At 42.9% G+C, this 20732-nt stretch overlaps 1 protein-coding gene across 1 annotated transcript; it reads right to left on the reverse strand.

Annotated features, from left to right (window-relative positions):
- Positions 1 to 15064: 15064 nt before the first annotated feature.
- Positions 15065 to 20727, reverse strand: BOD1 (biorientation of chromosomes in cell division 1; the record flags this gene model as incomplete). Its single annotated transcript, XM_026063553.1, has 4 exons — positions 15065 to 15936; positions 17147 to 17347; positions 19134 to 19258; positions 20599 to 20727. Coding segments are annotated over 3 exons (453 nt in total), but the record flags the coding sequence as incomplete, so codon positions are not given.
- Between the last annotated feature and the right edge of the window lie 5 nt (positions 20728 to 20732).

The following is a 20732-nucleotide window of genomic DNA, read 5'->3' on the forward strand; positions in this document are numbered from 1 at the left end:
TACAGTTGCACTTATCTCCATTATTGCATTCAGTTTAAAGCAACTGTGATGATTTTGGGTGTGTGTTGGGGCTATTTCTTAATGTTCAGAACATACTTCAAATCTTAATTCTCACAAAACCGGTTTGGGGGAAGGTTGTTGCTGCTTCCCCATTCTATAAATCAGGGGAATGGGTGCAGAGGGGTTAAAAAGATTACCCAAAATCAAGCATGGAATCCCAGCTGGAGCTGGAATGAGAGCAGCGGAGATCCTGACTCCATCCTCAGTGCTGAGGCTGTGCTTTTCTTTTGTATACTTCTAACCTAATGAAGTATGATTTCTAGGTGCGGTGTGGACATGTGAGCCAGTTCAAACAATTACTAGCTGACACTCTCACCTGCACTATTGCAAAGGCCAAAAAATTACAATTCCGTCAGCAGTGAGTGAATGTTTTGGATCATCTACATCTACAGCATAGTCCCAGTCACCTTGACCAAGACATGTCCCTGCACAGTTGACTCTGGAGAGGTAGACCAGACATCTGTGAAATGTGTACCATTTAGGGGCAAAAGCCCATTTGAGAGTGGCTCTTTGCAGAATCCAGGCCTGTCTTTGCACGTGCAATTTTGAGAGAGTTTTTCTCATCTTAGTCACTAAAGTTTAAAACTAGTCCTTTTTTTGTACACCAGTGTTTAAATAATAACAACTCTCTACCCTGATGCCTTTGTTTATTTTCAAGCCCCTTTGGACACTAAAAAGAACCCTCTCCTTGAAATTTGCAGATGGCAAGGAAATAAACTTGAAAGGCTTTTTTGCACTGAACAGTTTTGTTGCCTCTCCTAGAGCCAGCTGAGTCCTGGACCTTGCATTTTGCAGTCAGTAGAGTTAGAAAACAGAAGAATGATAGATATGGGAGTGGAGGAATCAAGTCCTAACTGCTGTGATTTTTGATACCAGGAATAATCTCTCTATTTCACACTTAGGTCTTTACAGGACAGGTACAGGCCTAGCTGATGCCGAGAGGAGTGTCCCATGGAAAACTTGCTGCTGTAGGAACCAGTATAACTGAGTGGTGGCTCTCACAGTGGTGAAGGATTGAGGTAGCTTATGAGAGGTTACTGGTTTATTGAAGCTAATAAGCCTTTGAGCTAGTTAGTGATGCCTGTGAGCTAACATGGTCTACTGTGGGAGAGCCTGCATTTCCTATGGGATGCACAACTGAGGTGACAACGAGTTAAAATAATGAAGATCCCACAGCATATGTTGCATGTGTTGGGATATTACTCATTTTTTTGTAATTCCATGTTGCTGCAGCTTTTGTTTATGCTCCCTCCTAAAGTGTTGTGGTTTATTTCTGTTAAATGTCTGCCATTCTCTGCTCCAAGAGGTGTCTGGATTGCAGCAAAGGATCAAGTAAACTCCACAAATGTAGAGTTTGATTCTGCAAGATACTGAATGTCTTTGGCTAGCCTTGATTTTGGTGGAAAGGAGGGTTATCAGCTGCTTAGCACCTTGCAAGCCTGGAGCACATGTGGGGTGTTAGAAGCAAAAGATACTGTGAAAAAGGAAAAATACTTGGTGTAGGTGAGAAAAATTAATTTATCACAAAATCTCATCCAGCCATTAGAAATTAGTCCACAGTTAGTACCTATAGAAGAAAAGAGAAGAAAGCAAATGGGTAAGGGACACCTTACATTGGGCACATGTAGCACAGAGCAAGTCCTTCCCTGACCGTTTCACATGGGATGAGGACAGCTGAAAATTCTCACTCTTTCCTGTTGCTGGATCAGATTCCTTTGGTAGAAGGAGGGCAGAGTGTCTCGGGGAAATATCTCAGTGGGCCTAGGCCCCTTCTGACATCAGGTCAAATATTCTGGGTCACATAGCTGAAAGCCGCGTGATGAAACTCAATATTACAATGGATCAAGTGCTTCTGCCACATGGAGCTAACGTGCATCTGCACTAACAGACTTGGTGCACTCAGCAGATGCTCAGAGAAAAGTTTTAGCCATGGCTGATCCACAGGGCCCAAGCAGGAATAATGGAGCCAATGGATGAATAAACCTGAGCTAGACTTAGGTTAGCGATGATAACTACTGACTGCAAATGAAAGGGCCGTGGCGGCAGAGAGGCAGACAAAACTAGGGCTACACCGGGATGGAAGGAGAACAAGGAATTAATGTAGTTTGTGGAATGATTGGGGCTCCTGTCTGTACTGAGGAATCATTCACTTGGAGCAGAGAAAAACAGCTTGAAAAAAAAGTGAGTGCTGATGTGTCCAAAAGGAGAAAGTGAGCCTGTGCCACTTTCATCTTGTCCAGTGCCAAAGTCTAAAATTAAAGCCTATTAAATGCTTAGGCCCAGGGAGTGAAAAAAAGTAAATATTACATATATTTACAAATGACTGACAGGAATTCCAGTCAAGAGGCTGATCCTGCACCAAGATGTGAAGTGTCCTGTCCCCCTATTCCAGAAAAACAGACATCCCCCCACACCCAGTTACCTCCAAACCCAATTTTCCTTTTCAAAACTCAGATCACTTTAAATTGCTTTCTGCTGCAAATATCCAAATAAGCCCTAGTTTCCATCATTTTTTTCAGTAAAAATAGCCTATCCTCTGACATCTGGGAAAGGTGAAGGTGTTGCCAAGCACTGAACTGTCATAATTTGCTTTCTGATTGTTTAGAGTCCCCTTACTTAGATATTGTTCTCCTTTTGCACTTAATACCATCCTCAGCTAGAAATGAGATGGCGTGGCTGATGGAAGGACTCCTCTATTCTGCAGAAGTGGCAAATAATGCTTTACAAACTTATTCCCTGTCTGACGACACAAAGCACATTGCAGGCTGAACTCTTTAACATCTTGAAAGCTCAAAGCAATGTGGAAAAGTAAGATTTAACAGTGAAACCCAAAGCTATTTTTACTGCAGAATTGTTATTTCACCTAATAAAATGTTTAGAATTCCTAGAACTTTTAAGGCCTTCTGAAACTTTATTCCCATTTAGGATTGCCTCTTATTTTTGTATGAATATTCAGATCTTGAGAATGATATGGTAAGTGACAGCCGTAGTAATATGTTATTTAGCAGAGTGAGATAAGTGCTGGTAAAAGGTGCTGGTGTGACCAGGACTGGCTGCAGGCTTGTCACTGCTGCAGCGCAGACAATTTCAATGTTCTCCTTTAAATCTCTTTCTAATATTCCTCAGACTTCTTACTGAAGGACCCAGTTTAGGGATGTCTGTGCTCATTCAGGCTTTCTTCCCTGCATTGAAACTGGTAAAAAGCTTTCCAGTCATTTCTAATTAAAATGTTGGAGTTTTGACCAATTCTTTTATATATATCACTAAGCTGCTCTCCAGTGGGAGTGATCTAATTACTATCATGAGCCAGTATCTTGTAGACTTGTTTCTTTTGGAACCCTTTTCCAATCCCCAAGAACATGATTTTCATGCCTTTATTTCTCTTGGATGGGATCTCACATTGCAACTGCCCTGGGTTAATGCTTGCAAAAGCTTAAACTGCTGGTTTGGCTGCAAATATTCCCCACTGATTAGCTTCCAATAACTTCCAGTGCCTTGGTGTCCTTTAGGCCAGTATCTAAGTTTTGCCATCGCTTCATCCAGCTTCATTAGTTCATTAACTCTTTGATTTCACTCTTTGCAGTCCAGTAGAATGCTATCACAGAGGCAAGGGATGACATATATGTTACATATCCAAAAAATACAAATTATTCATCACAACTAGATTCAAAGCTGTAAGGGAAAGGCAGGTTCTGTCATCCTTACTTCTACCGATCTTCTGATCTGTTCTCCTCTGAATCCTGAAGCCTCCCTCCAGAGTAAAGCTGTTCTTCTGGCTGTGAGAGATTTTTCGCTAAGGCCTACTGGAAGGTGCTAAGCTTGAGAGGGCAGGTTGGGAAGTTTTTGTCTGCTCTGAAAAAAACCAAGTTCAAGGCAGCTAATCATCTTTTGAATATTTCTAATAGTGAGATGACAGATAATCAAAACAAAATTCAGACTTGTCCTTAGACTTGGAGTAGTCTTCTTCAGGAAGTCCTACAGGGACATGTTTCTTTATTATGAGCTTGGAAGACTTCCCTGGCTTTGGGATAGTGAGCACTTCTCTAAAATGGGTTTTTGCTAATGATAGACAAACTGCAAGAGGGATCAAATTTTTAATTCAAAACATACCCAAATGTCTGCATGCTCCCCTGAATTTCTTGTGTCTGCAGAATTGGCCAGGAAACCTCCTGAGAAATGCCTCTTTTTAGGAGCTTTCTGGCACCTCATACAGGCTTCAATGTGCTCTCTGTCATGACGCAGCTTTGATAGCCCTTGCGGCTGAGGACACCGCAGTTTGAAGATGGTTCTTCCATATTTGGCAGAACTTCATTCACGCACTTGCTTTGTTTTCACACATAAATTCTCACTATAATTTACTTCAGACAGCTCTGCAGGATGCTGAGGCCTCGGTAGGGACGTGGGACTGCCCTGATCTGCCCGTCAGTACCAGTGCCCCCGATGAAACCCTGACGGGAAAATCTTTGTTCTTGGCCATGCAAAACCTGTAAGAACTCAGCTTAACCGACTGGGAGCAGGGTGATGTTTACACACCAAGCCTTTGCCTTCTGTTTTCTCCCAGTTTCTACATGGGAGACTGGCTTCCCAAAATAGCTGATCTGTGAGTGGATTTGATTTGAGAGTCAGTGAGTCTCCTCACCAAATGTTGTACTTTCCAACCAAAATGCACGCTAGCTCCAGGAGGGCCACGCTCCGGAGCAACGGACCCACGTTTCAGCCCGCAGCCAACGAGCCAGTCGGTGCCAGCCGCTCTGTGAGAGCCGCCTCAGCGGCCCCACAGCATCCGCGGGGGCCAAGTGGCAAATTAGTAGTGTTTTGGGGTGATAAAGCTTGATTTTAGTCTTCAAAAATGTGATTGCATGGCAAAAAAAAAAACAACAAACCCTCGTGCCTTAAATTATGAGAAAAAAAGCCTTGGGGTTGTCGTTTTTATAAAACGCTTTTTCACCTGTTTTCCCTTCCCTTTGCTGAAGGCAATCTCTGGGTACAGGAGCCATAAAAGAAATATCACTTTCTGCCTCGGGGCTCTGCTTTCCAAACTAGCCGTTTCGTGAGCCAGCTGTCAAGGACAGACAGTCGGGGACTTGCCATAAATCCAGTGCATGAAAAAAACCCACCCTCATAAAAGTTGTACCCTCGCTTGCGCACGTTGGCAGTGGCGGGGGGGGGGGGCGCGATGGGTTAAATAACGGTTAAATAACGAGTGCTGTTGCCACAGCAACCCCCTCCTGACTCCGCCGGACAGCGATGACCCAGAGGAGGGATGCTGGGCTTGCTCCGAGGGACAAAGACCTGTCCCGTGGAGAGCCGCTGGGGCTGGTCGGCAGACCCCCTCCGCCGCGCACCGGCACGTGGCTGGCGTCCCTCTGGGAAGGGGGGAGGATGTTTTGGGGAGCGGTGACAGACTCGGGGCTGGCAGGTCAGCAGCTGCCAAATCCCGCTCGTCCGCCCCGTTTGGGGAAAGGGGCATCACAGTATGGCTGCATTCAGGCTTCCCCGTGAAAAACAGCCTGCGAAGTGGGCGTTCGGACAGGCTTGGAGGTAGCCGGTGGCCGCTTTCTACGGACGAAGCGGCGGGGCCTCTCCGCGGGGGGCGGTTGGYGTGAGGGGGGACGGCAGGGCCCGGGCGCAGGTGAGGTCAGTCGCGGCTGGAGACCCCCTTCAGCTGGGGCCCGGCGAGCCAGGAAGCACAGCGCGCGTGGGGCCGGTGGCCGGGGCACCTCCCGGAGGCAAGGTGAGCCTCAGCTGGGCTTTTCCGTGGGCTCGCCTGCAAGGTGTCGCGCTGGCAGCGTGGCTCTCTGCTGGTGAGCGGGAGGCAGGGCGTTCGGGTCAGTGTTCGAGAAGGGAGGAGGATCTTTGAGTCTGGTTGGCTTGGCCTAGCAATCCTTGTTTTCCTGTTTTTTATGGAAGAAGTTGGAAATAACTTCCTTGGAGGACTGAGTCGCAACAGGATGACCCAGTGGAGGTGAATGTTGTTACCTGCAGACTTGGGAGGGAGCAGTTAAATGTGGTGGTGTCTCGCAAGGGAACATTGTGGGGGCGGTTTTATAGCTGGTGTTACTTTTTTTTTGCTACCCCTTTGTAGAAAATCTGAAATTTTATGAGTATGCTGTGAAGCAGGATTATTTTATCTCTCTTCTGCAGAGTGGCAATGAAATATGAAACTCATGGATGTCATGGTTTTACATTTCTGTCACAAATCCCTTCCAAAATGGATGTATTTACTATCTGAAGTTGCTTGGACTTCCCAAAGGCCCCAGCTCTGCCAACTGCAGACTTCTGTCCTTACGTGAATTCTCTGTAGAACCAGGACCTGAGCTGGGCTGGGGATTTTTTTTGGTTTTCCCTCCAGGAAACAGTTATCTGTCATAAAGATATCAGTGCAAAAGGCACCAATTTCCTTGTACGAGAGTCAGCAAGATGAAATCAGCTAAACACAAGGTCCTCGCACTCATCTAGCTTGGACGGGTGGGTTGAACTTGTTGCGTTTTGCTGTGGTGCCCTTCCTCAGGCTTGTCCCAGTGCTGGAGGGAATTTTCTGTGGAGCCAGCTCCCAGTCTGACGGCTGAGGTAGCGCGTTTCTCCACGCTGTGGCTTCTGACGGTGTCTAGACTAGGGCAGTTATTGCTGCGCTGGTTACTGCCCAGTCATGTTTTCGAGGCTGACTTGGCAATGATGTGGGCTAGGAACTTGAATTACAAAAATGTAAGAACTAAAGCAATGATTCTGATACGATCTCACGGCACTAACATCAGGGGCCCCAGGCGTTAGCGCTAGTATTTTAGTCTCACCGTGTTTGTGCCAGACCAGATTAGTGAATTACAGATTGGGGAAGTTTAGAATTTACGCACAGTTTCACATCCTAAATCTGTGTTTTTGTCCATGATCACTTGGGCTGTTCACTTTCTTTCCCCAGCTCTCCATGAACATAATTTATATGTTTTCCACTATTAAACCTCTTGAGAAATTAAAGTATTTGCTGTGTGATTGGCATTAGACAAGTATAGTCAGAGTTCATGGAAACTCTTTGTGAGAACTTCTTCCACACCTCGTTGAGCTGATTCACTGAGGAGCCAGCAAAGACTTTGGAATCCTGTATTTGCTTGGTTTTTCTAAGGTAACATCAACACTGAAAAATGAAGCAATAGTTTATCTCCCTCTTATGGCCAGATTCAGAATGGCTGCACTGCAATGAGCTTTTTTTGGGAAGGAGGAAAGGCTTCAGGAAAGGGAGCAAGGAGTCCTTGACATTCATGAAGGTTTGGAGTTTGTGGATGTGAGAGGCCCTGACTGACCACAACAAACTAAGCTCACCTGTCTTTAGGGAAGCTTGTAAAATGTATTTTTCAATAAAATATAAGTAGGAAATACTGTGAAAGGGTTAACTACTCCAGTTCTTTGTGGGCATGAAATGGGAACTAAACACATGGCAGGAAAGCAATGCATATGGCAAGCTTATGCCATCCTCTTGGGAGAAAGAACTGCAGGGAAATTTGTCTCCAGGGACTGAGACTGGCAAAATACTTGACAACAGGGTCCAGAGCTGTGATTGTAGCTGGACCCCATTTGCTGAAAGGGAATGTGTTGTTATAAAATTCTGAGGGTACTCAGAGTCACTGTTTTAGTAGCGTGCTTGAAGCAGGTGGCATACAGTACTGTGAGAGTGTGTGCTGCTCTTGCTCTTTCAATTGAGATGGTGAGAAGAGAGGAAAATGTCCCATTAAGTGTTTCAAGTGTGATTTATACCTCTACCCACCCCTCTTCTTCTGGCTGAAATCAGAATGATACATTGAAAAATCTCTCTTCCAGGCATATTGGCTGTGTCTCATTAAAAGCAGTCATGTTTGTTAGTCCTAAAAACAGAAGAGGAAGTGGAGCTGGAAATGGTTTGGGTTTGAGATCCCAGAACTATATTGATTCCAATGTGGTTTCAACATAATTGGGCAATGGCTAGCTTAGTATTTGGGGTGCTGGCTAGTCTGATCCACTACCCTGATGAGATCCTTAAGTTTGATCCTTCTTGTGCCAAGGACTCAGAGTTGTGCTTTGGACTTGTCTCCAGACAGTCATGATTATTTCCCTTTCCCAGACAGGGGTTTTGTTGACTGGCCTCTAGTCTGAGATTTCAGGCATCTCAGTCATCTTGTATCAAGATTCAAAGCTTGTCTGGTTGTGAATTTTGTAATAAGTTTTAAACTTCAAGCTATGTCACCATGATGTGGGAGTATATTAGAGATGAATAAGGCCTGGGTTGCAATGAGGAAGGCAACCAAAGAAGCAGCATCTTACTCTTTCTCATTTGTCCTCCCTTTGTGAAATATGTTTGGATTTAGGTGTTTGATTACTGGGATCTGTCTAACAAACCTGCCTGTAATTAGTTATTCAGAGACAGATCTGAAGACTTAGGTGGGATTCAGCTTTTCCAGACCAAGGCACAGTACTAACTCTTGAATGGGATGTGGTTACAAATGAAAGAACTGTCCCTGGAAATATACTGGCTGGTTTAGACAGAGGCTAAATATATAATGGCAATTTTGGTTCTGCTTCTTTTGGTGAAATCTACTGAATCAGTGTCTGACTTGCCCATAGACTATATACTAGTAAAATAGCTGATGAGGATGGAGAATTGGTTGGGACTCGGTCTTTGTTCAGTAGAAGACTTTTTTTTTTTTTTTTTTTTTGTCACCTACTTAGCAGCTTCACTAACTGATGGTGAGATGTCTCTTTAACTGATTAGGTTAAATTAATTTAAATTAATGCAAAGGGCTGCTGTAGTAGTGAGCCTGAACCAAATGAGCCTACTTTAACTGAAGGTTACGGACTGGAAATCCCAAGCAGCCATGTTATCAAGATTTCTGAAGTTACTGCTTGTCTATTCATATGTGTTAACTGATGTTATGCAGGCCCTGGCCTTTTGTAGTGATGCTTCAGATCCTGAAAAGCCTACTTTGCAATTGCTCCTGGCTCAGGTGAAAGTGTGATCTTGTTAAGGTGTTCAGCAGTTGTGGTGACTGTCTTGGTCTGTTGGTAACTTGTTTCAAGTTAAATAGAAAGAAGTTCCTCTGAGACCACGTGCTGGGGTTGGCATTAGTATAATTTAAAATCAGTTCTCAAACTCTTAGTTATTCAAACGCAGAACCTGAGATCAGCTACATAGATTCATGTTGACTACCACCCTAACTAGCTGCAGTACTGTTCACTGCTGTCAGTAGAGAGGCCTAGGTGTGAAAAAGGCATATTTGCACTATGACTGAGCAGGATGATTGTGAGGGGTGGAGAAGAAAGTTCTGCAAAGACTGCCTGTGCTCTAGGGATAAATCAGCCTGATTGTGAAGATGGCTTTGATTATGCCACAAATTCATTAGAGGAAGTGTTAATTAATGAATGTGAAGTTTATGGTATGTTTCAAACTGCTTTGTGCTATGTGAAGGAAGATGAATGTCCCAAGGAATATCTTCCCTTGAACCAGTGAGCTGCCTCACATTCCTGGCATTTGAAACTACTCTGCTATGTTTATTGAGATACCATTTTCCTTGCTGCTGCCTCAAGGCAACTGCTTAAATGCCAGCAAATGACCAGATGGGATTCAGACATCCCTTTCCTAGATTCCTGTAAATGACAATAAGTTTGTGGTTATAATCATCCTTTCTTTTAGGAGAGAAGATGCACAGGGTCAAATTAATTGATTCAATAACTACTTTTGAAAAGATTCCCTCCAGGATTGCTTAGCATTCCCACTACATTCCTGCACAGAGTGGTTAGCCGGTGGGCCCAGAGGAGGCTAAGAGCAACCTAGAACAGTATGCTTGGCCGTGCTGTGCCTTGCTCATCTGCTCTGCAAAACAGCTGAAGACTTAATGGGGAGACGAGTGATCTACTTTGTCACTAGAGTTATTGATATCTCCTACTGGCTTTACTGCTGTTGTCTAGGGTGATCTGATGCCATCATCTTCTTCTATGTATGCCTTTTATCTTAAAAACCTGAGCCGTTGTCCTATGGAAAAGGTGACATAGGTTAACACTGCTTCCCTCCTTCTTTTCCTACATTAAAAAAACAAATGCCACTTTTACCACTGACCCTTTTTATATTGCTGCAATGAGAGCAAGTCTATGGCAGGGCTTGCAGTTGTATAGTTACTGTGTCACAACTCCAGTCAAAAAGATCATTGTGATTCTGCATAGATTGCTTTGTGTGCTCTGTGGCATACATTGCACCTACACTTCTCAGAAGTAACAGCAAAAAGGCAATTGAGTTTTGCTGTCAGGTTTTTCTCAAATGAAAGTGAAAAATCATAACTTTTGTAAGGTTGCAGTTCAGATTTTGATATGGAGAGGGGAAAATAGATGATGGGAAAGTAAGAAAAGTTCTGCAGTGCTGCAAGTAACACTTGAACTGAGATATCTGCATAGTATAAGAGCTCCCATGAGACCTACAAAAGCCTTTCCTTTTTCTCAGTTCAGCAATGGATGAACTGATCTGATTATTCTTTATGTTGTTATTGCATTTAAAGTATTTTTCCGTCTTTTACCTCACCTTATGTCAACTAGCAAAACTCTAGAATTTAGTTTGTTCTCTCAAAAAACCCACTTACTTACACTTGTATTTGCTGATTAAGGAGCATCGGAGTTCAATGTCTGTGAACATTTTAAGCAGTGCGTGTCCAGTGGAATTTTGGGGTAGCCAGAGCCAAGGACAATGGCATTTATTGTCATGTTGGGTCTCAGATATGTAGGTTATAAACCTACCCTCCCTTAAGATCAGGGAATTTTTTGCTTTACTGTATTTTAGACATATGGGATATGTGGCGATTCCTTTAATAGCCAAGCAATAGCACTGCCTGATATGCCACTTGGCTGCGATTGATATAGTACAGGGATGACTGACAGTAATGTAATCAGTAATGCAATCCTTCTAGATAGGTTTGGGATCTTTTTTCTTTTATAGGGGTTGAGTAACTGGGTTGCATTGTTCAATCTGTCTGCTTCTAATTCTGTAGTTACACTTTGACAATGAATGGCATAACTAAAACCCCTAGTCTGGCCTGCAGGATGTGGATTTCAAGAAGATTCCATAGGATTTCAGCTATAACGCCTAATCATTAAAATTTGTGTAGTATAACACAGCTTACTGACATATACATATACTGAATGAATGTATACCAATAAACACAAAAAAGGCTGTAGTATAAATTCTTGTACCAACTTCTTTTTCTGTACTCCAAGATGATCTCATAAGTACTAGTGAATTAGGGATCCCATTACTTTTGGGAGAATTACTAGGGTTTCCTTTATTTTATAGATGGCATATTAAGACACAAAGCTATGAAGGAATATAGTCGAGGTCTCAAAAAGAAATCTTGAGCAGAGTCAAGAGTAGCTTCATGTTCATTTTAGTTTCATCTTTGATTCATGTGGCTACCTCCAGCTTCAGAGCTTGTTTAAGTTTTCCAAAAGAGACATGGAGGAAGGGAATCTTTGAATGGGATGGATTTGAAAAAATAATTCAGCTTCTGGTACTTGCAGATTTGGAAACAGTTGTAAATTAATGTTGCAGGTTTTTTTGGGCTGCAGGTTCTTAACTAGTTTTCTCAAGAATGTGAAACTACAATTTCCCTTTACTGGGGGCACAGGAGGAAAGTAAGTTGTCTTCTAAACTGAATGTCCTTGTACACTAGGCATTACTGAATTTCAGAATAGAAATCTTCCAGCTAGAAAAGGGCATTGACTGTCACGTTTAGATTAGGACCCATATCTGAATTTCATTTGGCCTTGTTTGAAGTAGCTTAAAAGCTTAGAAGCTAAGGAGTGCTGAGGAGTTCAGATCTTGCAGCTTGACTCATACTGATTTCTAAGATATTTCTCTTTTTGCCTCTCATTATGTGGCATAACAATTATGTTATACATACAGGTGTGTGTATGTATATGTACATACATATGTATGTTGGCTTGCTTCCAAGGCAGCATGAGTGAATTGGGAAATACCAAAAGCATTTCAGAAAATGGGGAAGGAATTCTTAAAAAGCCTGTTCAAGCTGAAGTTTTCATCTAGCTTAATTAGTGGGACTATGAATTAGGCAAGAGAGACTACATCTACTTTACTTTCCAGTTCACCTCTCAATTCTTTGTCTCAGGCTTCTATCACACTGTTCCTTTCATTCTGTGTTTTTATTATATTGGGCCTTAAGTATGACATCTGAGTCCCTCCCCACCCCTGGACTCATGTAGGAGGGTATAGTTATCCTCACTTTACAGGCAGGCAGGCAAACAGGTGAAACAACTTGCCACAGCCATGACTGGCTAGCAGGACCCAACAGAGATCTCGCACCTCCTTGTTCCCAATCTAGTACCTACCAACTGAGCCAGGCTGGTTCTCACAGGCTTTGGAGTCTGGTATTTCCACAGGGCAGAGCAGCCACTGAGTGGCAAGGCTGGTTTTCCAAGAATGCAACTCAAACGCCCTGCGTATTTTCTTTAACCTGCAGCTGGTCTCTTGTGACTCAGCAGAAGCAAATACATGTGGTCAGGACAGGCGAAAGCCAAGAAGGGAGAAAATCTTTTAAGCTCCTTCACATTATTAATGTATCAGATGAAGAAATGCTGCAATTTCCTGAAACCAATTAAAGGTATTAATGTAATCATCTGAGAAAGCAAATTTGAGATATTAAATGACTGTCCAGGAAACAGGAACAGTCAACTTGAATCTGAGAAGCACTATGGGAAAGAAAAGGCCTGTTTGATCCACTGAGACTCGTCCTCCTAATGTACTGTTCAGCTCCACAAAGGCATCTAATTACTTCTTGAATTACTCAAGTGTCTTAGACTTGTCAAGCTAGCCACACTCTTTTGCCGTTTCTGCTTGCTCCTTGAGCAAATTTAGCAGTGTATCTGGTAAAAGTCAGACAATGCAATGGTCAAATTGGACCTGGCAGGCCAGGGACCGCTAGCAATATCATCTCTACTGTTGACTGTGAGGTGCATGTGTGTAGGGGGAAGCAAAGTGAGCATTATTGCACAGTTTTGACTGTATTTAACATATTCAGCACAGTGATGTAAACTGGCTAATATGTTAATTTTAGTCTGGCATCATACTAAAAAGGGAACAATTTCACTCTTACTGTAGGTACTGTTTTGTATCCAAAAGTTATTATAGAAATCATCATGCCAGAACATAATATCTTGGAGCTATTAAGACTGGAATCATGCCTCCAGCAGTTGCCAAGGTCTAATGTTTATATCAAAGGACACTACCTACCACTCCCTTATGATGAGAGCCTGGTGTTTTTTCTCAGTGTCCCCTCAGAGGTAAGGCATGTTTCCAAGGTTTGTTAATTCCAAGGATTTGATCCAAAAAAGGATTTTAGAGCCCTAAAGTTTAACACTATGATCCAAAAAGTGGAGCAGCTGCCTAATCTCATTAGGTATCTCAGTTCCGATCTGAAAGTTCCCATACTTGCAGTCATGCACCGTGCATAGGCCTAGAGCAACTAAAGATGTAGCCCTACATATACAGTGCAGTGGGAACAGGGTTAGTGTTCCGAATTTAACACAGCACCCCACTGGAGGGGTGAACAGTGAAGAACCTTTCAAAAATAGGGGCTGAAAGAATCTGCTTCATACAGCAGCTAAAGCACTTGTCCAGAAGTAGGAAACATAGGTTCAGCTTCCCTCCTCATGGCAACAATTCCAGGTCTACTTTAAGACTGAACTGTGGTCCTTATTCCCTAACTACTACTACTGTAATCCAGACTTTGTCTAGGCAGAGCTAGGCTCCTTTCCACTTGCTCTCTTTCTAGCCTCTTTAACTTTTTTTTTTCTCCTGCATAAATGGCTCAGTTTCAAAAAGTGGTCAAGACACCCTACCAGGAGGTGAAAAGATGAAATCTTTTCCTGCCAAGAGTTGCCCTTAAGACCTTAAGGGAAAATACCTACTATTGATTTGGAGAGCAGTCTCTAACCACCAAATCAACATGCAGAAGAGAGCCCTTTCCTCACATACTCCTTGTCCTGTTTTGTAGCAGGAACATAGATTTTATACAAACAGTTGAGAGTCAAGCCACAAAATCATGAAATGCAGATTTTTCAAAAATTTTGGGAAGGTTGTGGCCAATCCAGCTATCACTAAAAGGTATAGATATTTAAGTTACCATTCTGAGCAGGATTACAGAGGAACACTTAAAAGGGATGAGAATACTGATGGAAGAATCATGTATCAGCAAGACTATACAGCACTGAACAGACTGAAAACCTACTGCAGTGGTGAAGTTCAGAGGTCTCTTCTCAAGGGCTTACAGCACCACATTTCAGATGTTCTGTCATCTCCGCTTCTGCATAGAAGAGGTACTAAGCAAAGTAACTTAGCATATAGGTACAAGGTTAAATCACAGTATTCCCTACAAACTACCTGTTTTGGAAAGGCAATAGAGTCTAGCTGGACTTGTCTCTGTCCACATACAAGTTCTATGGATAAGGCTGTAGTTGAGATACGTAGCCCATTAATAGCAAGGATTCAAACAATGCTGAAGTGTTATTCAATGACATGCAGTTATTAGCTTCTTAAAAGGCTGTGGTCAGGAAAGGAAAAAATAGAATAGCTTTAGCCTCTAGCCAAAAGTGCATTGTTTTTACAAGGCTGAACATGCCTTCACTATCAAGAGCATCAGACTGAACTTGCACTCAGGATTTATACTGGGTAAGACACAAATGATGTGATGTAAGGTCAGTTCAGTTCTTGGAGAGAACTGGTGATATCCATCTTATTTAACAACCTTCTGCTAAAAAACCCTGTGTTGTCAGAGCTGGATTAATCTAGGAATTGTGATCTCACAGAGTTTAATCAGGGTTCCAGGAATTGGGACTCTGAGTTTTTTTAAAAAGCTTTTTTTTTTTTTTTTTTTTTTTTTTGTGTTCTTGTTGTCTGTCTTTGCTTTGTTGTCTTTTTTTTAATTTATTTTTTTTTTTTTTTTTTTTTAAAGAAAAGAATTCTGAAAAAGCTGGGAGTCAGAGATACTTTTTGAAGTCTTTTTATTGCAAAAGGTCTGGACATTTGCTGGCAGAATACTTGATCACATTCTCTACTTGATGGTCATCCAGAGGACACTGCATGCATTCAAGCTGAAAGCATAGGGCAGTTTCCACTAGGAGGCACCTGAGAAATTTCATGGGAAAGTAGTCTTTCAAGTTGAAAGAGAGAAGTTTGAAACTGATCACCTACTCTGGTGCCCTTTGCTTCCCAGAGTCACCTGGGAAATACAAATTAAATCAGCTATAGTCATAGCTAACTGTAAACATTTTCCTGCAATGCAACAGAAATAGTTATCTGGTTAATTGACCCTGAAGTGTTCTTTCCAGTTTTAAGCAAGAAATGTATTTCTACAGCAGGCAGTGCAATGAGTTGCATCTAACTTGGCACCAAATACTCAATGCTGCATTATGCAGCAGAGGCATATGATGCTTCCTCCCATCTGGCCTATATCAAAGTAAGTCTCATGACTCTTGCATAGTCTCCAAGAGACTACCCCTCCCTGCCAAACTTCCTACTTCTCTTCCTGCTCCCAAGTCCAGTATCATCTCAAACCACTTCCCTACTCCCTCCAAACATGATGATTCCCTTTTTCTTCCCATCCCCTTGCCTGAAGGCATGATTAAGAATATATGCTGCACTTTGTTAAAAATAGCAAAGATATCTTCACGTTTAGGCTGTCCCTCCATGTGCAGGACTCCGGGTGCATATGAATTTCACTGATGCTTTCCTGTCGGTCTGACAAAGTTAATCATCTTTGGCAGACAGCAGTCCTGTACCAAATGGAATAAATAATCCATTGCCAATCTAACAGGGCGTCTATTTTGCAACTGCAGCTGCTTAGGATCAGGAACTCACTGCAAGAGAAAAGAGAGTTTATAGGATGGTATCTTCAAGAGTAAATGCATCTGAATAGAGAATATATTAGAATATATTAACTAACAGCTGCACTTAGCTGCAAGTTACTAATGGACTTTAAACTATTTAAACCAGACAAATGCAAAGGTGTAGCAAAGCATTAAGGACTACATTACTCAGGATGACACTACAGGCTCTTTAACTTCTATTGTTAAGTTAAAAATCATGCTAATTGCTGTATCATTCCAAGCATAAGAACAGCTACAGTCAGTTACTTACTGCCTCCTTAATAATCAGCTGTAGACTGTGAGAAAATTTTTGCTTTCAGAAAGCACTAGTAGAGAAAACAATTCACAATTAACTTCTCTTCATGCACTATAGTTTAAAATTCACCAGGAAAGTGGCAGATTTAAATTTTCCTATCAAGACACTGGTTCTTTAATAATGCACACACATGCCTCAATAGTCAAATCAACATTAATATACAGGGCCTTAGCAGAGATGGGGTACATAGTCATTTGTATTAAGACACAGTAGCCATTACAGCCCCATGAGGCCCCTTGAGTTATTTTAATCACAAAAGCCAGAATGAACTTGTTTCCAACAAAGGCACCCTCAGTCCTTTCAGCTGGAAAGATATAGGTTGTTCTATTTAAACCAGTCAATTTGCAGTGAAACAGTTATTCACTCCCAGGGACATTAGCTGAGCAGTGAATATTTTAGTCACTAACAATTCAACACTCCAGTTCATGTTCTAAGGAAGAGATAACTAACTTTCAATGCTAAGGCATGATAACTTTTCACCACTCCACTTTCAGCTGTATTTCAGTACAGGATATATATTTATTTTTAATCCATTTGATATTGTTCTGAAAGCTACCCAGCCAATTCCATGTTGATCACTGCTGGAACCTGCTTTTACAGGAATAAAAGGCCTTTTGACCTGATCCAAAACCAGCACTGGCAGAGTCCACAGTGTTCCTTGATAGCTGTTTTACATCATACCCATGTCTTCAATCCCAATATATTTTTAGCAGACACTTAAGTGGAAGCAGCTCAGATGACTTCTGACACTGACAGCATGCTGATGATCAAAGTGTCCTCCCTGTCAAGCCAGGAGGAATACAATGCCTTTTCCATCTTACATTATAGAAACTACAGAGATGAGGTACATGAAAACTGTAAGTAGTAAGTGCATAGATACAAGACCTTTAGGACGCATCCTGGGATGGAGCAGGAGGATCCTTATTCTCAGGCTCTGGTGGAGGAGCTGGCACACTTTCCTCCTTCTTTTGTGCAGCCAAAAACTCATGAATCGCCTTCTCTATCTGGGGCCTGAAGATGTGGTTTAGTTTTGGATCCACCACCTGAGAAATAATTCTGTCCACTCCAGCTTCCAGCATTCCTGACCTTAGACAAAGACAAAGGAGTCATTCAGCTCCTCCGAACAACTTCTCCCCAATCTCCTCCAGGAATTCTCCAGAGCCCTCCTGTCAACTGCAATTAGCATTAACATGGTGAAAACTGCAGTCCACTCAGTAGATCCTTAACAGGGAGTTGTTTCAATCACCTATTCCCCCCACTCCCTTTCAGTTCTCCCTACAGAATTAACAACTGACATCTGGTCTCCCAGGTACTTAAATGACACGTTGGACAAGAGCCACTTTAATAGGGCTCCTGCGGAAATGAGGTCAGCATGAAAGCAAACACGCTTGAGCACAAACAAGGGAAACAAACTATTCTGAGCAGGAGGGCAGGTGAGAACAGAGTCTTTTTCTGGGCTGACTCAAGGGAGAAAAGGCCTTCCCCCCAATAACATTACTGTCACTCATGCCTTATAACTGCTAGTCTAGACACATGGGTATTAATTAAGAAAACAAGCACATGTAGCACACAGCAAAGTTTCTGGAACTGAGCACTAGTAATTGAAGTGACTTATTGCTTCAGGGGCTGCGTCAGACTCCTGGATTATGGGGCACAGGCAGTCTAGCAGGCTTAAGTCATGTCTGCAAGAGAGCAGGGGACAGGAAATGGAGACATTGCCTAGCATTTGGAAAAGTAGCCACAAGACTAACAAGGCCATGAATGTTGGTGAGCGACTGTGTGCATGGTCATTCCACACCACGTCCACTCAAGTAAAAGCACATGTATATGCACATCCAGCGAAGGCCAGTTATCCACGTACACATCTCGACGCACTTCATTGCTCAGTCCTTCAGCTACCACAGCGAGATGGACTCTTCAAACTCCCCAATACTGTGTGACTATTCCTTATGCTAACAGCCTACATGAAGTGAGCACTTTGTTTGTTTAATTACAGGCTCCCTGATACAAAATTTTTCAGTTGCTGTTTCATTCTAGTTGTAGAGTAACATGAAGTGAAAGAGGAAGCATTAAGTGACAAAGACATTTCAAGGACTTCAAGACAAGACAGGAAATTCTGTACTTCCAGCAGACAACTCCTTCTCAGATTACAAATTAAACCCTGGAACTAATGCTACATGCTAATAATTTACAGTTTCTATTGAGTGCTCTGAAATACATTTTCATCCTGTGTGCAAGACACTCTAATAACTTTCCTTATGAGCATAAATGCCATTATCGAGTTCCCTACTGCCCCTCTCCCCCAGCTTTACTCTGTTTTTACCTGTGACCTTTAGTTCTTGCTGGCACAGCACAGTTCAAGCTGGCTTTCCAGTCATGCTGGAAGTGTAGTATCTTAAACAGCTGTACAAAAGCTATCCCCTGCTCCCTGAGACCAGGCTAGTCCAGTCTGATTGCTGCCTGCTAGTGGATGGAGGTCTCCTTAAGCAAGTTTTGGAATCTTCAGGGATTTTTCTTTAAGTGAGATAAGCTCTTTTTTTCTGAAAATAAAGACCAAGGCTATTCAGCTGAACACATCAGGTACAGTTTTGCTAGCAGGCAGCGTTGGCTATTTGTGGCAATAACTTGACTGGATAGTGCATATGAGCACCATGCTACCCAACTCATGAAAACTACAAGTTTCAGGTAAAACAGTAATATAAGCATTTTAAGTGAGGGTTAAGACTGCATCTGCTGTTGTAATGAACTTCAAGAGAGCACAGTAAAAAGTGTTGTGAGAAATTCAACTATGCAAATTCTTATCTGCCTAGGTGATATATATATTATTTGTCAAATAGCATCACTCTCAGTTTACAGAACGTTGCTTACTTACTGAATCACACTTTGTCTTAGCCCATTTCGTAACTGGTTTTTGTTCATTGTTGGATTCCATTCTTGTTTGTCCAGATGGGTAGATACAAAGTTGTCCACTTTCTGCCTCAAATTTTGATAGGCTGGCTTAAAAAAAAAAAAAAATCCAGTTAGCTAAAATTTCAAAACAATCCCCTGCCAGAATCCTTCATAGTACCTCTTTTGTGATCTGTGCTACTGTTCTGTTGTCTATACTCCCCATCCCTGTGCTTTCAGAACAAAGGTAGGCTTGTTTTGCCCAAGAACACAACTGGTAATTGCACAGAACAGTTTGAGACTGTACTATTATAATAACTGAAATAGCTGGATAGATTTGTTTTAATGCTGCTGTCTGCTCGTAGTATCACTTAGTGAAATGCAAACTGTTTGGGCAGACAGGAGTTGTTTAAGCAGAGTTCTTGTTGTCTGGAAACCCCTCTACCACATAAGTCCTAGGAAACTGTCTAACAGTGGCACTAAGAAAGAAATTCATTATTTGCTTCTGTGACACTAACATAGAGGTTAAGAATTTGGGGGGTTTGCTAGTGGAAATCTTGTTCAATTCCTGTTAGTTGGAATTAACAAATCGGTATTACTGATTTATACTGATGACATATTAATGTATGCTGATTTATACCTTTTATATGTAGGCCCATCCAGCTCCTGGTATTGCACCAGGAAGGACAAGGGAGTGGCAACATTTGGATTTTGCAATTTGATACATATATGAGATGATAATTGAAAGTGCTGATGAGAAAGGTGCGGTGGTCTGTCCTGGGCAGCAAGATCAAGTGCTAGGTAGATCTATCCTGACAAAATTGTTCTGACCTATGGCTGCTCTGTTTGTGCAGATGACCCGATAGCTTCAGTAATGGCTTTGCTAGGTCTGCCAAGGGGGCCTGGGATGATTGCAGGTTCCTGAAGAGCAGGACTGCTTGAAAGCTCAGGAGAAGTCTCAGGAAGTAAAACCAAAGTTGAATTTTGACAGGGCAACTGTGAACACGCCAACTTCAAGGTTAGCAATGGATGTTTAAGAGCTCGTGTTGCGACCGATGAAAAAATCTGGTTCTGTCCATAGTCTGGGAGCATCTCCAGAAGGAAAGGACTCAAAAAGGAACGGATAAATGCTTGTTTTGGAAATTGCAGGAATTTTCTTTGAAAGTAGCAGGAGAGGCAGCTGGTGTTCTTACAGGAGAACCTCTTCTAACACGGCTGGGATCAGAAAAGGAAAGCCCAGGCCTGCTCTGTGCCTCTGCCTCCGCTGTGAGATGTCCCTGTATATGGCGAGCCAGAAGACCCCCTTGTCGGACAGGTGCCCGTGGCGGCGCGGACGGGCAGACACTGCAGCTGCGGCGCGCGGTGCCGCTGGGCCTGCCCGGGGCTGGGGGCGGCGCCGGGAACCGAGGCCCCCCCGCTCCCGCTCCCGCTGCCGGCCCCCGCGGCGCTACCTTGGTGTCCACGTCGGCCAGGCAGTCGCGGCGGAAGCCGTCGAACAGGCCGCGGCTCTTGAGCTGCTCCACGATGATGGCGATGAGCTGCGCGTCCCCGGGCGGCAGCGAGGCCGGGTCGGCGGCGCCGGGCC

The sequence above is a fragment of the Apteryx rowi genome, unplaced genomic scaffold, assembly GCF_003343035.1.
Source record: "Apteryx rowi isolate R43461 unplaced genomic scaffold, aptRow1 scaffold_2, whole genome shotgun sequence".
In the NCBI taxonomy this organism is placed as follows: domain Eukaryota; kingdom Metazoa; phylum Chordata; class Aves; order Apterygiformes; family Apterygidae; genus Apteryx; species Apteryx rowi.